The sequence below is a fragment of the Semicossyphus pulcher genome, unplaced genomic scaffold (assembly GCF_022749685.1).
Source record: "Semicossyphus pulcher isolate SPU_LCO1_2020_fin unplaced genomic scaffold, fSemPul1.0.p SCAF_17, whole genome shotgun sequence".
Classification (NCBI taxonomy): Eukaryota; Metazoa; Chordata; class Actinopteri; order Labriformes; family Labridae; genus Semicossyphus; species Semicossyphus pulcher.
In genome coordinates, this window is record NW_027211681.1 from 6,556,242 (window position 1) to 6,572,416 (window position 16,175).

Here is a 16,175-nt window from a genome sequence, read left to right on the forward strand (position 1 = left end):
GCAAAACAATTGTGCTATATCAACAACATCTCTTTACATTCTTGACATTTACACTGTTGAAAACACTTCAGTTGTAATAAAAGGAATCTTTGTGTGACTCAAAAAAACATCCCACCCGTTCGCCAACGTGTGCAATCAGTCTAAACTGTGAGTCCCACATCTGTAACTGTTCCCATTCCACTGCTTTTGTTCTTCCTACGAACCCTTCTCCAGCTCTTCCATTAGATAATACCATTATCACAACAAAACTCAGGGCAATTAAATGCAGATTATGCTGTAATTCAGAGCCTGGTGCATTAGTCTGTGCTCCATCATGGAGCTATCTAATACACCTCTAATGCATTCGGACAGTAATATCCCTCTCTAATCCTTGGTAATGTTCGCTGCTGCACCTCCCCGAGGATTAACCGAACCCTCTCAGTTTTAAAAGCATTTTGATCCATACACAAAGTAGCATGCACCTCTGAAAGGTACACCTTTTATTAAGTTGAATCCATGTCTCTCAGAAAAAAAAGGTACTTTATTTTAACCGGGGTAGCATTATTCCCTGAGTAGAAGGCTGCTTTAGGTAAACTGAGGTCAGTCAGAGTTGAGACAGTTCATCCTCCATTGCTGAATGTCCAGCTGCAGTGTGTTGTAGTCAATAGTGTCTGGAAAGAATCTTTTGAAATGTGAAAACTGAGATGCGATAACATATTTTTACATTTCAGCTGCGGCCTTTTACCTCTCACGAACTCCTTTTCTTTCAGTTGTCAGTGACACAACAAAGATTTAAAATGTTTGCCATAAGTACAGAAACTTATAACTCAAGAGGCAGTTTCTGATCTGATTGACTGAATGAATCCTGTCCTTGTGGTTTTCATCTTACTCCTATGTGTAAATGAAGAGAGGGAAAGTCCTTTTATAGGACATTAACACTCTTTTTTTTTAAATAAACAAGTAAAGCAGTTATTTTGATTTCCTTCCTGAGAGCTTTGTTCGGAGTAGCAGTTCCCCCTTAATGTTAAATAAGCGTTTAATAAAAATGCCTCTGCGTCAATTTTAAAAAGCTGCCACGGACACTTTACCTTTAAGATATGACAAAGTGCGTAGATATATCCCATCACTGTGCAGCCAGGAGAACGTCTGTAATGTAATATTATGAAAGCTTTTTAAGATGTAAGCCTAATGACCAGCCTTTTATGATTTCCTGGACGGTGGCCCCAATGGGTCCAAAATTAAATCAAAGCACAATTTTTGGTCTTTCTTTTACTCTGTGGTATTGTTCTGATTAAACCATGTTTGGATTTAATGGGGGAAAAAGCAGATTAGAAGATACTTTACATGCACTTTCAGTGTGTTAAAGATTGTACAGAAAACATAATTCAGTATAGTGTCTGTAAGGATGCAACACAACCATAACTTGCGAGTTACGAGACAGAGAAATGCAATTGTTCATTCAGCCGGAAGCATTAGCTGCAGCCTTGTTTTGATCTCCAAGCTTATGACTCCTCTGAGTCACACAGCCATAGGCATGATCTGTGTAAACGGACTGACAGGGAGGTAAACATACAGACAGGATAAGTCTGGTCTAACATTGTAAATAAAAGAGTTAACAGTCAAGAGAAAGCAGAGCTGCCATCTCTGCCATTAAGCGGCACACAGTCCTTTGTACCTGATCTGCACCAGCACCCAAACACTACATGACTGATGCACCTCCAAACACTAACAACAGCTGTTTTACCACTGTTAGGTATGCTCCATTTATTTTTATCTAAAAAAGCTGCAATTTTATATCAACAGCACATAGCTGACTCACACACTCATGTACTCTGTCATTAATTCCTGCTGATCATCGCTGATGTAACCCCGTGTCCACCCTGTCAAATGGGGTACTGTGGTCTGGGTTATTCTGGTGCTACAAGGTGTCAGTCTGTGAACTTCCTGCATGTTTTCTGTCAAACTAACCTGATCCTAAGTGGGAAATAAAAACTCTTAGGAGGAGGCAAGAGAAAAAGAAAGACAGAAAGAAATGGCACAAAGAGAGATCTGTCCTTTGCAGGTAAATATTTAGTTTCTGTGCTAAAAATACACACTAGATTGGATTTCTGTGTCGCTGTGCGGCTCAAACGCAACATTCTGAGGTTGGGAGTGGAAGTTTCCAAAGTCCAAACAAGAAAGTTATCAGTGTGCTGGGATAAAGTCACTGTTGTTTTCACATAGATTTCCATTTCATTGCTACCAAGGCATGAGTTCAACAGAATAGGCAAAATACTTCTAGATAATTCACCCTGATAATGGTTAACTGATAGACACAAGTACACTCAGGCAGGATCATTGAGCTAAAAGTAATTCAGTGTATTAAACCTGTCCTAAAATAATAACTTCAGAAAAGAAAATCACAAGCGGCACCAAGTTAGTGACGCGTTTTCCATCTAAGCTGAGCAGCTGCTTTTCCGGTCTCTGCAAGTGTTGCGAGTAAACAGTAATCTACTATGGCTGAACAAACAAAGAAAAGATCGATGGCTACAGATACAACTTCAAAAATAAGTGAAAATTCAAAGAAAAAGAAACAAATTTGACGCTCAGATGAAGGCAAATAGTCTAAAAGGGAAAGCGACCGTCAGCGAGGAGTTACAACCGGAGCCAACCGTGGACGTCACACATGCAACACTGTCTTGATATCTGGGAAGTGTGCTCTCACAATTACCGTTTATCGCCACAGGTGCCGCCCAAGAGCACAAAGAAGAAAAAAAAATAGGGAAAAAAACATGGAATATGTAAAGATGCCATATCATAAAGCTGTACAATACAACAACAATAGCAAAGCAGGCCATATGCTCTGCAGTGCGTGGATTAAGTTGACAGCCACCACAGACCACTTTCAGGGAGCAGATGTTGACCTTCAGGGCTGGATAACACATTCAAAATCCATGTAAGTGTGCGCAGGAGTTCAAGTGTGTCAGTAAGTCTTTGTACATTTGTTTGTGTAAACTGGAGCAACCTAATACAGCAGAATGGACAGCATACTGCACATTAGCCTCCTGAGACCCTGCGTCCTCATACGGGGACATTACATTTTGGCTTCACAGCACCATAATATTTAATTCTGCGAAAGCAAATTACACTGATAGGTGTACATTCAAGATGGCCGTGATCCCGACCAAAATGTGTTACAGTAGGTCTCTTCAGATAACTCAACCAGGTGCAAAACCTCTACATATTTTATGATTGAATGGCAGACAAATATGACTTATTTTATCAATAGCAACAAGCTACAACACCGTTACGACGGTACTCACATGAGGCCATTGGGACTTTTTCAATGTAACACAAAAACAATTCTTAGGTTTTATACTTATTAGGTCCTATTAATCCCCAAAAGGTAGGAGAAATTAAAAATGCATACCAAACAAAAGCTCGGCTCTCAGGAGGTTAAGTCACATCGGCTTAACTATATGTTGCTGTACTACTAATGATGATTGTACTTATCATCATCGGGATTATTCAGGATCTGTAATCCATGAGGGACTTGACATGATGGCAGTGATCTGGTAGTGGGCATTGCTTTATAATGTCCCACAAATGGAGGGGGTAAACACATTTGGCCTGTTCAATCAAGAGAAGTGAGTGATGTACAGAGGAAGATAGTTGAGTAAACAGTTAGAGCATCGATTGAACTGTTTCATCTCATCAGGTTTCTTACTCACAATTTCCCCCAGGATGGAGCAAAAGAGTTAGAAATCTGTCTGACTGACTGATTGATTGATTTAATGTGCACCTTGCCATTCAATTGCACTGGCTCGTTATTGCTAATGACTTTTGAGACAACAGATTACACTGCGTCTCTACCGGCTCAGTCAGCGGCTGTAATACAGAGAAGCACTGTTTCAGGTTTCTAGACTGTGAAACAGGTGAAAAAAAACATCATAACAGGAAACATATGGGAGGTTTTAGTCACATCCCCCCTCAGTTATGTGCTCCAGCTGAGGGAATTCTTTCTCCTTTTGGTTTAAACCCCCTGCTCGCAATCACAAGGCTCGTTCCATGCTTCGATTTTCCGAATGTCTTCGTGTCAAATCTGCCTGTTTGAGCTGGTGTCATGAAAGCCATGAATCAAAGGTAAAATCTACGCAAAGTGCAGCTAATGTCCAACAATGTTCAGTAAATCATGAGAGTGCCCGCTTCATCCCGATATGTTGACCTCTGGGGATCTCCGAAGGTCACATCCATCGATGTAAAGCAGAAGCTAAAGTAGAGGGTTTCACTTCGCCGCAGAGGCCAACATGAGGTCTGAGTTAAATGAAAAGCTTAGGTAGGCTGAACCGGGCCAAGAGTCCCACTTTGCCTGCAGACAGATGCTGGATTTGTGACCTGTGGATGTTACCGCATCGATTCAGAAGTGGAGGATAGGATTGTTCCCCGCTGCCCAAAAGTTAATCCCAGTAAGCGGCGTACACTTCCGACGAGCAAATGACAAACAACAGGTGGTTCCATTCACAACAAAAAAAACAAAATAACGCTCAGAGAGGGTGTTTCATTCAAGTAAAAGCTCCCATTAAGCTCCCATTAAGCACCCATGACACCATTCTGCCCCTCTAAACATCATCATCCTCCGTCTGAAAGTGGATTTAACATAGAGACCATAGACGTGGCTATAATCATCTGAATGGACGTTTTAAAAACAACGGATGGAGAGGTTTTTATAACAGGTCAAAATAACCACTAACTTCCACTAATTTGTCCAGATGACAGGACACTTTGTTAGTGCAGAGATAATGTGTTCTGGCTCTGACTTGATATCACTTACACTCGTGGATGTGAGTTACAATCCTGTTGATTCAACGTGACCTCATGCCTCATCTTCCTCAAACTCAGTTATATCCCTAGAGTTGCGAGCGTGTATCGGCCTCCAATACTGCCTAAAACTCGGAATCTGATATTGGCAAGTATGCCGGTCAATGCATCAATCTTCCATTATCTATACTGCTTATCCTGTTCAGGGTCATGTGGGGGCTGGAGCCAATCTCAGCTGTCATTGGGCGAGAGGCGGGATACACACTGAAGTGATCAACCTCTCACGGTCGCATTATGGGTGATTTAGAGTAACGGGCATGGACTGCGGGAGGAAGCCGGAGGGAATCCACGCATGCACGGGGGGGGAACATACAAACTCCACACAGAAAGGCACTCCTTACTGGGATTCAAACTAGGAACCTTCTAGCTGTGAGTCAACAGCGCTGACTACTGCACCACCGTGCAGCCCCCAATGCATCGATCCAATATCAAAACCAATTAACTCCCAAATATCAATCAGTTTCAGGTAAATTATCCCGGACAATAACAGACAAAAACGACATGGCTATGGCAGAGAGTGCAATGTTAGTCAAAGCTAGCAAAATCTTAGCAATGTGTTTTTTCCATCAATATTCTGTATATTTTTTAATCGCACTGGTGTCAGCCAATACTCAAGTCTATGTATAAGAATCAGAATCATCTCTCAGAACATCTCTACCCCACACATCCCAACATCAAAAACACCAAAACAACCCGACATGAACACAGAAAGACAGTCGGAAGCAGTGGAAGAAAGAAGTTGTGTTTTCTTATGATGAAAGGTTAAAGAAAAAAAGACCCAAGCCTCTTTCCTCCATGTTTGATCGCTAAACACTGTGAGAAATACTGAGTCAGAAATACCCAAAGTCTGTGTTAGTCCTGGGACCAACTTATGTGTCACTTAGGGTCATGTGTGTTTAATGTTTGTTACCGAAGATGAACATTAACTCCCATGATAAATGATCCAGTCATGACCAATTTGTACTTGAGGCCTATAAAACTAGGAAGCAACAACAAATACCACATGTAACCGTTCTCAACAAGCCAAAAAGGGGGGGAATCACCACAAGCTGTGGCTCTCGCTCAACATGTCGTATCTGCGAGCTCTCAGCCTGAGACTATTACGGCCGAGCTGCCAAACACTTCCTGCTGCAGGAGCTCGAGTTCCCCCAGCAGGAACACAGAGCAGACACGATACGACATAAAGCTGCTGGCAAAGCCTTCACTTCCACCTGACTCTACATGGGAACACTGTCCTGTCCAGTACATGCACACACTCACACACTCATTCATGATATATTTTTTGTTTCTGGTTTACAAGCCAAGCACGGGCAGGAGAGGAGGGCTTACATGTAAGGTCACAATAATGCAAAAGAAGCTAATAAATAAAAGGTCTATATTAGCTACGAGCTAGTTGTTTAGCTATTTTTGTTTTAGGAAAAAGTGCCAAACTCAAAGGGACAGGTACTCGGGTCAAGCAGTCAGAGGTCAAATTCTGCAGCTCAAAGGTGATGCTTATTGTCTTCCTGCTGACAAAGAGAGACAAAAAAAACTCTGACCATTCAAAACCTGTGTGACATCAGCATGACAGCAGGGCCGCGTACGTCATCCCACCTGGGCCTGCTCCCCTTCAGTCCCCTTCCTGCACTCAAATCCCCTTATCAAACTGTGAAACAGGTTTGGGCTCCACCGTGACAGCAGGCAATCAGGAAGTGAACAGGGCTCCATTATCTCATGACGTGCAGGTGTCAGAGGATGTATTTTCCTCCATGCAGGAGCCGACAGACAAGAAGATTTGTATCAACCAGATTTGTGTCAGCCAGGTCTCTATGGAAGCCCAGAAGGTAATTTATTTCACTCAGACGCCCGGTGAGAAGAAGTGCAGCGAGGGAGCAACAAATATCTCAACAACACTATTCCAAACATTGACAGTTTTGATGGAACATCACCGCACAGTCACATTTCAGAAGCAATATTCATGATTCTGTTTGCAACAGGATTTACATATTCCAAAACAGTCCCTCGAGCCGGCTGACATATGCGACAAACAGCAGCGTTTTTCAGTGCAAGCGCTGCCTTTTACAGCGCCAAACACATTCAAGCTGCGAGGCACGAGACGGCATTCTCCCTAAATGCATGATGGGTATTCAGGTGATAAATAATGCAGACATTCTTGATTGATTGGCCTAATCTTAATGCAGCTGGGCAGAATTGATTGTCGAGAAGCAGGAAGAGAGGCAAGAGGCTTTCAGGGAAATCCGAAAAGGCAGTGCGGTTTGGAGAAGTTGTTTACTGTGATGTTTAAATATCACATTTTCACACTGAATCTTTTCTGCATTTGTTTTATCCAAACACAGCCAACAACACTTATGCACAATATGTCTTAATTCAGTTTAATCTACAGTGAAAAGTCGTTCCTAGGGCTGTGATGTAACCACATGACCGCAATATCGCAATTGAAAAGGACACAGTAAACTCACGATCCATACATCCCAGGGAAGCTCGTCATCTTTCCATACAGAACGATACATTATGAACAACAAACTAGTTTTAAGAATCACAATAATCAGCAAAGAAACCTTGCTGTCAGAGCACTGCTGTTTCAATCCTCTGCGCATTGAGTCGGCGCAAACAAGGATACAAAGTAGTGGTTAATAAACTCGTGTTTCCACCGCTCATGCTGTGTTACCTTATCTTTTACCGTCTGGAGGATACGCTGCAGTTAAATATACGATATATAAGATACTCCCGCAGCGGGCTGGGGCGGCGGTTAAAGCCCTAGTCGTACGGCCTCTGAGTTGACATCAAAGGTAGTAATAGAGGCTTAACAGAGGCGAAACGATGTCTGTGGAAATGGCTAAGGCAGCGGGACAAAACACCGCTATGTGTGTATGTGAAGTTTACACATTGCACCTCTTTAGCTTCCACAACGCTCTGTAAAAACACACACTTGGGCGGCCTTTCACGGGCGTTGCTTGGTTCAGTGAAAAAAAGTAAAAAGGGCTTATAACAACACATTCATCAAAACAATGTCGGGAAATTACACTTACAACTATTATCTCCCTTTTTTTGGTTTTTGATGACATAATAAAATCAGAGCGGAGCAGAACTGCAGCCTTTAAGAAAGTTATGAATGTGAACCAAAGAAAAGTGACTGAAAAATGTTACGCAAGTTTCATGGTGTACTTGAAGTAATAGAAAGTAATATCTGGGAGTTGTTTTAACTCTGTTCTCTGGTGACCATGAATCCACGTTGGTGACCCTCTTCCATCTGGGGAGGCTTTAGGACTAAGAGGTTTTACTGCTGGGGATTTGCTGCAGTTATTATATAGAGTTATTATAGTCTGTGTCAGATGGATCATATCTCTGCATGCAGCAGGTCAGGGTCCTGATCAACGTGTAATGTTTAAAAGGGGTCAATCACAGTAGTAATGTATATGACTATTGTTTCTATAAGGTATGAGTCTGTCTCAATGCGTGACTGATGTATTATAAGGAAAAAATATTGAATATCCCTTGTCAAATCTGAAACTATTTAACATCTGCAGGACTCTGTAGACAAAGCTCTTATGTAATCATGTCCATCTAAAGACGGAGCAAGTGTCCTCCTATAAACAGAAGCAACCGGCTCTGTGCATAGCTGTGTGTCTCTTCAGGGGGCCGAGGAGCGGCTTTAAATATAGCCTCGGTTGAACTCTGCCCCCTTCCTTCCCTGCCTCATATACACACACACACACATGCCATGACGCCTCCTCTCTGCTCTGCACCACTCACAAGATCTCTGAATTTTGTATCTTCGTGTTGATCTCAACCAGAGCCAAAACAGTGTAAGGGAACAGGCAAGTTGGAACATTTTGACCCTGAGAGCGTGGCCATGCAGAAAACACAGCACAAACCAGATCCCGGAGTGATGATTTCCTCAGTTAGCGAGAGGATTGTGGGATTGTGCGTGGAGAAAGAGAGAAGGAAAGTGACCGCAAAGGAGCAAAGTTAGAGGCGTCCACTGAGGGCAAAAGGCGAAGCAGAGGGCAGTTTTCTGGCTGTCAGCCCAAGAAATGAAACAGAAACAGGCTAATAAGAGAGGAAAAAAGAAAGAAGCATCTCTTGGGAATTTATCTGTTTATATATTATTGTTTACAGCCACTTCACAACAGAGGAATAACAGAATAAAGAGGGAGGCCCGCACAAAAGCTCAGCCATGAAGGTTGCAGAGATAACGCAACAGATGTAGCAGTGTGGATGATGGTTGATAGCCCAAACCGAGGCTGTGGGCTCATGAGAATCCCACTTAAACAGTCAAAAGGGCTTCATGTCTCCGTCACAAACTATCACTTCCTTGAAGGTCAAATTATGAAATAGAAATTACTTTAGAGGCTTTTATGGCGGAAATATTCGACGATGGAAAGCGTTGTGTTCGGGCTCTGCCATTCTTCTTTGATGTTTGCACCATATCCCCATTTGCATGGCTGATGAAAATAATTTGTTGAATATACGACAGTTGATATTGAAATTGTTTTTTTGCATGGCCAGAATCTGAAGGGGAAACACAACAACATTTCTCCGTCTTAGAACTTCAAAGTTTCATCACTGAGGGGTTTTAAACTCTTTCTAGTTCTCCCCTCGCTGCAGTTGCATCACCAAATTATTGAAATTGCCCTCCGATTGATTGAAGAAACTACTTTCTGCAAAATATCTTTTGTTCTTCAATGAAAGCACACCTGAAAATTGCTGCTTGACTACCACCCTGCAGAGAAAACCCCATTTTCCAGTCATTTCAAATCAAAAGCATCACTCACTGAGGATCACATCAGCACGGTTTATTCCAGGCCACCTGAGGTTGAAATTTTAATAAGGTCTCACGTCTCTCATGAAAAAAAGATTGTAATAAAGGCCGCGTTACCCCCCCTAAGGAGAAATGATAGCTTAAACCTACATATCAGTGGATTTTTGGCAGATTTAGACGCTGGCTGCTCGTTAGATCTTAATATTTTGATGACAAAGGTGAAGATTTTATGGTCATTGGCTAACGCTTTAAACCGTGCCTGATCTGCCTTGACTATATAACCAGAAGCATGAGCTGTTTGAGCAACTGGAAAGATAAAACAATGAGAAGTAAGGTAAGGTAAGGTAAGTATCAGTATAGAAGAATCCATGTACCTGCACAGACAGGGACCATGTATACCCAAGTTTACCTTTCCATGGACTGTCAACAGAGACCTTGTGGCGGATGTACACAAGGATATTCTGAGTACCGTCCAAACACAGAGCGGCACAGGGTAAACAAAGCCACTGTGCATATAGGGGATTAAGCTGCTGAGAATGTTTGTGGTAGTATTATTAGTCTGACAGTGTCAAAGTGTGGTTTGACACATCAAACAAGGAGAGCAACAAAGAGGAAGAGCGGGTTCATGAGTGACTGGCTGGTTGGAGTTATCCTACAGCTTTACATACTCGCGATTATAGCGAGAAACAATGAGTCCTAATGCATTAAGCAAGCTAGGGTCAAACCTTTGACCTGAGCATGCCCTCGCCTGTTTAGGTAAACATGGAGGAGTCTTCTCTCAAGGGAGGCAACAGCAAAACCAATTAGTTTCTCCTCGTGTGCATCAGAGAACACTGGAAAGCCTCAGGCGAAATCAGTCGTCTACAGCCCGCCGATAAATGTCCAATCCTGCGAGGAACTCAGAGGTCCTCCTCGAGGAAGCATTAAGCCAGAACAAATCTATCAGCTGCATCAGCTTTGCGGAAATGATGGTGTTGGGAGCGGGATCTGAGACTGTGAGTGTGTACGACATCAGAGTACAGCTACTTCTGGAATAATCACAAGAGAGTTGAGCAATTTCCTGCTTCTAACTAACAGTCCTTTCAGCGAGCGTCTGCACGTGCAGGTGAACTTTAAGAAGGCGCTTGACCCTGAAACACTTAAGGAGCGCCAGCAGAAGGCTTTAGCCTCACTATGAATGTATGTCTCGCTGAATTAATGCGAAACAGGTCACAGAACAGGTTAACGCTCTCCAGAGATGAGAAACTCGAACCCGGCGTGTGAAGATGTCACGTTCTGAGCGGTGAATCTGCTGAGTGACATGGCTACAAATTGGCCGGCTGTATTACAATGTGAACTAAACGGTGATTTGAGACAGGCTGCTGCACAGAACAGAGCCGTGAAATAAGACTCCACAGGAAAGGTAGCCAGCTGACAACAGACCGTCACAATGCAGATACAATCTAGGATGGTGGTTTGTTTCCACAACATCAGGTCTCCTCAACATTAACTTTGCTCTAATGTTTCATTGCAGAGTCACACTGAGAGCGGGACAATTCTTCTGCGACAAATAAGTTCAAGTTAAAGACAACAAAGTCTCGTGTTTGAATGTGTTGCAAGCGGACGATGCTCACATCACACAATACAGTGCAGCATTATAACCACATCCTGAACACACAGTCTCTTGATTGATTAATCTGCCTATTACTTTTTGGATACACTGAATAATCAAATGGTTTATAAAATGAAAAAAATGATAAGCAGTTTTCCAAGACCCAAGCTGACATATCAAATTGCTTTGTATTGTCCAAGAAAAACGGCCCAAACCAATGACTGTATATGTCGATGAACGACGCGTCTCCACCTCTTGTCATTGTACAAAAGTAAAGCCAAAGACCCCCCCGGAAGCGGGCGCTGCCATCTTGCGCATTTGCAGTCAGAGCAGTAGAGATTGGGGCAACACAAAGTTCCCTCACATCGGTGTATTTAACAGCAGAACAGCTTCTTGTGTTGGTCTGAAGCAGGCGTTCACAGATATGGAAACTTCACTGACTGTAGTGATTGTTTTAGTTACGTCTCCTCTCACTGTTCCTCCTCTACTCTGCTAATCCAGAACAGATCGGCTGCAGGAGCCGTATTTGTTAACAGAGCTGTCAATCATCATGTTTACAGCATCAAATAACGAATTAAAAGAAAACTTGTCATAAACCCTTGGATGTAAATCAGCATGATAAGAACTAACTATAACATTTGAGAAACATTTATTTGGCGTGTATTTTGATTTTATAGTTTGACTCATGTCCCATCTGATAACATGGAGGAGGCGGGCTTTAGGACCTATACTGCAGCCAGTCAGCAGGGGGCGACAGAGATGTTTTGGCTTCACTTTTGGAGAGCTGCAGAGCTTTTTATACAGTCTACGACTGGCATCAATACAACATAATACATTTAGCGTCAAAAAAAGGCAAATTTCCACATTTTCCTTGGAAATCGTTTAGCAATAAAACGGAAAAGGTTGCTAAGAGTAATTGTTGAGTTAAGGATGGCAATGTAACACCTGACATCCCAGCTGGCAATTGTAGTTCACGTTATCTGTTTTATATAAATCTAAACATAAAATGTTCTGCATAATAGCCACACAAGCACAAACGCTTTCAATAACCTCTCACATTATACACTACACGTGGTGCATTACTGTGCAGCCCAACCTATTCTTAGAAAAGGGACATTTGCTGTGCTCAGAATTAAATGTCACTCTTGTTACAGAAATGTCACTCCATGGTTCATCACTTTGTCATTTCCAAGTCCTGACTGAGTGACTCTGTCTCTGCTGGAGGAGCTGACCCTCATTTTATAGAAGCTTTAATAATTGATGGCAAAACAGATATCATAAAGTGGGGACCTTTCCCTCTTTGAATAGCTGCAGCGTAACCAATCACCTTCATCTTAGTGAGGCACACATCATTTATTCAACAGATCCAAGCACTGATTTATGATGGACGGAGAAGGAGTGGTCGGATTCTGACAGGTGCAATCAATCCTCTGCTGTCGGACTGATTTTAGAGTTCGATGCAGACGAGAAAATTCTCCAGCCCGCCATCTCTGACTTCCCTTTAATCATCCAGTTCATCATCTCCTTTATCAGAAGCTGCCACAGTGACACTGAGGCGGGAGCACGGTGACAACTTGCTGTGAAAGCAGACGACGGGGTTCGAGAACACGCTGATGATAATGTCAGGTTATGCAAAAACATGTTCGGCTGTCAACACCTCGACACCTTGGGCTGACTCATTATGAGCCTGGTTTCAGTCTGGTGGGAGCAAATACAAAGAGCCTGAGAGCGGTCTGCATCCCACTCGCCTGCAGGAGCATTTACATGCAGACATGGGCTAATATTTGTGTTCTTATAAGTGAACGCTTCCCAGATACAGAGGAGATGATCTGTCTAAATGATTTAGCATGATGAGTTATGATTCAGTAAAGACCTCTGTTTGTCTCACTCTCTCTGATGCTCTCAGGGGAAGAGCGTCTGAATCACTGAGATCAAACGGCGTGCATGGCTAAGTGTTTATATTTGAAGTCTCTAACAGAGAGGGGCCGGTTTTATGTTCTCTTGAACAACTCAATGAAGAAGAAATCCATGGAGAGTGCTTCAAAACAAGTCATCCACTGAATTTAGATTTTATGTTTGTGAAACATTCACAGTTTTTGACCCTTTTAAGGCACTTTTACCATAAACAGCAGCCATCAGCTCATGGTAATGAGCACATACAGCCTGGATGCACATTTAAAACAGAATGTTTTGCGTGTTTTGTATTCTCTTATATCTTGTGTGTTTTATGAGTCACTTTTACATATGCTTTGTGGAAAGAACTGAACTTTAAATGGCAATCGAGTCAGTGTCTCACCGGAGAAGACTATCTCTTTATAAGACTATAAGTTGTTTGCATTGTTACATGGGCACTCTGCGTCAGACTTTGGCGAGCCCAGGAGTTTCCACATAAGACGAGCGTTGGCGCATGCCGAAGCTTGACATGGCAGGCTGATGGGAAATCCATCTTCAGCGACGTTGAGGGATTTTGGGGCCGATGTAGGCAACAAGTGTGTTTCCTACCTCTCTACTTCTCTCCGCTCTTCTCCGCTCTTCTCTTTCACTTCCTGTCTCACCTTTCTTTTTTTTTTTTTTCAGCTCACACAGTGAAAAACTACTTCCAATAGCCTCTTTCTGCCGAACTGTCATTTATTTACAGGACAGTTTTTTTTACTGAGAAAGAGCTTCACTTAATAGGAAGCACTTAACTGTTAGCAAGAGTTAAACAGCACATTAAAAGCCAATTATCACTGTGAAAACAACAGCTTCAATCCAATTTAGCACCACGCAACAAGCTCAGCGTCTCCGATTAAAGAGTCATGGATATGAAAAGCATTAACTGCTGAAAAAAACATCAAACATCCATCCACACCAACACAACCCTGACTGTAGCTACACAAGTAATGCCATGCTCGCAAAAAAGCAAACAAATCATGACTGATGGAAATATTGTTGGTGCATTGTGGTGAAATACTGTCTTGTCCTGTTATCCTGTTATGATTATATCCACGGCTCCTGCAATGAGACAGCAGCTTCACGAACACAAACACACATACTGTAGGTCTCATAATATCTGAAGTGTGATGTCAGGCAGGTTGTTTTTACCTTGGCACTGGAATCCTTGTTTTCCAAACCCCCTGTGAAAACAAAGAAGCTGCATTAAGAATGCTGTTTTACACTCACACACACATACACAGTAAATCCTTTGATACATACATTAATTCATACGTAGGGACTGTGTGTTGCATAATGTACTTCACTACTAAACAACAGCGCTGCAGAGCTCTCAATGTTTAATATTTTTCTAGGAGCGTTTATTGTCGTAATCCCAAACCAAAACAATGAAATGAATATTTAAGAAAAAAAAATCTTTATGAAGAAAAGTTTGTCTTCACACTCATCATTTGGGCGAGGCCCCTTTGTATCAATCAAAGAGGGGGTTTTATGCTGTTTCACATTTTAAAATTTTACAATGTTGGATGTCCAGACTAAACATGGGTGAAGTTTCAAATCAGTAGGTAAAAGTATGTTTGAGTAATCCCCAGGCTTCTCTGCTCAGTCTGCAGGCTGCTGTGAACGCCAGGATTCACACATTTTTTTCTTCACGCTGCACTTTGTGACGTCACAAGCTCTTCAGAGAGCTGGCCAATCAGAAGAGAGCGGGCTTGTAGGGGTCGGGGTTTCTTAAAGGGACAGAGCTGACTGAGTCGTTTCAGGCTGAGGCTGTGTGAGGGCCTGCACAGAGCACCAGGGTGAGAAAAATGAGGAGTTTTTTAAACTGTAAATTATGCTAATTTACTCCACATGTATCACAGAGTGAAATATGAAGCTTGAAATTAGCATAATACCCCCCCTTTAATGGAAATCCTGACGCTACAGTATGTATTATGATATTCTAGACCCCAATTTGCTTACAAATTAGTGGTAATAGCGTGAGTCTGTACCTCACAAATACTCCCAATACTGTGACGTTAAGTGCAATGTTGCAGTGTCCAAATACTGACTGTTTGTTGTACTGATTTTAAGTTGATTGATTTGAGTTTAATCTCAGTCAGAACAGGAAACATAGTTCATTTCAAACACTGAGGAGCATCTCTAGACACATCATTCCATACAGTATGCATTATATATGCATTAACTATGCTGTATATGCAAATACTGGTATAGTATAGCCTTTAATATGCAAATAAAACAAACTTAAAATATTGTTTCTATTGCACCACCTGCACTTCTCCCTGTGAACCGGCTGTCTGATCAGCAACTCATTGCATTGGTCTGATCGGCAACTGATACTGAAACTATGAGATGATTACTGACAACTGCAACACAACCAAATGGCAAAACCCAAACTGATACTGATTATACAGTAAAGCAACAAGTTGTTTCGTGAAGTCATGTCTGGGCTATGCAGAGAAGGTGTGTTTGGTGAAGGGCAAAGGTCACGCTGTAAAACAGTCAAGGTTATAAGCCAGCAGCAGTAAAGAGGCTGAGACCTGAGAACTCCCACATGCAACAGTTAGAGGAGTTTACATGTGCGTGAAGCTCACGGCAAGTTTACTCCTCTGTTAAGATACACCTGCGCAATATCAGAACACCTTAAATAATCCTACAGCAAAATAAGGACTGGGACTGTTAACAGTATCTTGTGACCTTTGAACCTTGATACACTGACTTAAGATAATTTCACTGCAGACAGGGAAGTTGGAAAAGAAAGTGATAGTATATGCTTGATATAATGCTCAGAAACTCATGTTTGTCATACTTTCCAAATACATCGTCTGCCTATGAGCAGCTAAAGGAAAGAATTGCAACATAAAGGCAGCACTCTGTTCCACTGCAAGTCTCTGCCCCTCTTTTAAGTGGTTTTAAATGAATACCATGTGCACATATGGACCCAATTCTCTGCAGTGCAGGTGAAGCGCTTTTTCCATATGGGCTCACCTCAGGGTGCCAGTAAAATGCAGAATTTCCTCTAAAACTGGAGACAGTGTGCAAATGTTGATAGGC

At 42.2% G+C, this 16,175-nt stretch overlaps 1 protein-coding gene across 2 annotated transcripts in view; it reads right to left on the bottom strand.

The window, feature by feature from the left end:
- prkcaa (protein kinase C, alpha, a) overlaps positions 1-16,175 on the bottom strand; it is a 146,694-nt gene that overhangs the window by 129,705 nt on the left and 814 nt on the right. For both annotated transcript variants that reach the window (XM_069665212.1, XM_069665211.1), the window contains exon 2: positions 14,274-14,305. In XM_069665212.1, the coding sequence (XP_069521313.1) occupies positions 14,274-14,305 (32 nt within the window). The remainder of the gene's footprint in view (positions 1-14,273; positions 14,306-16,175) is intronic.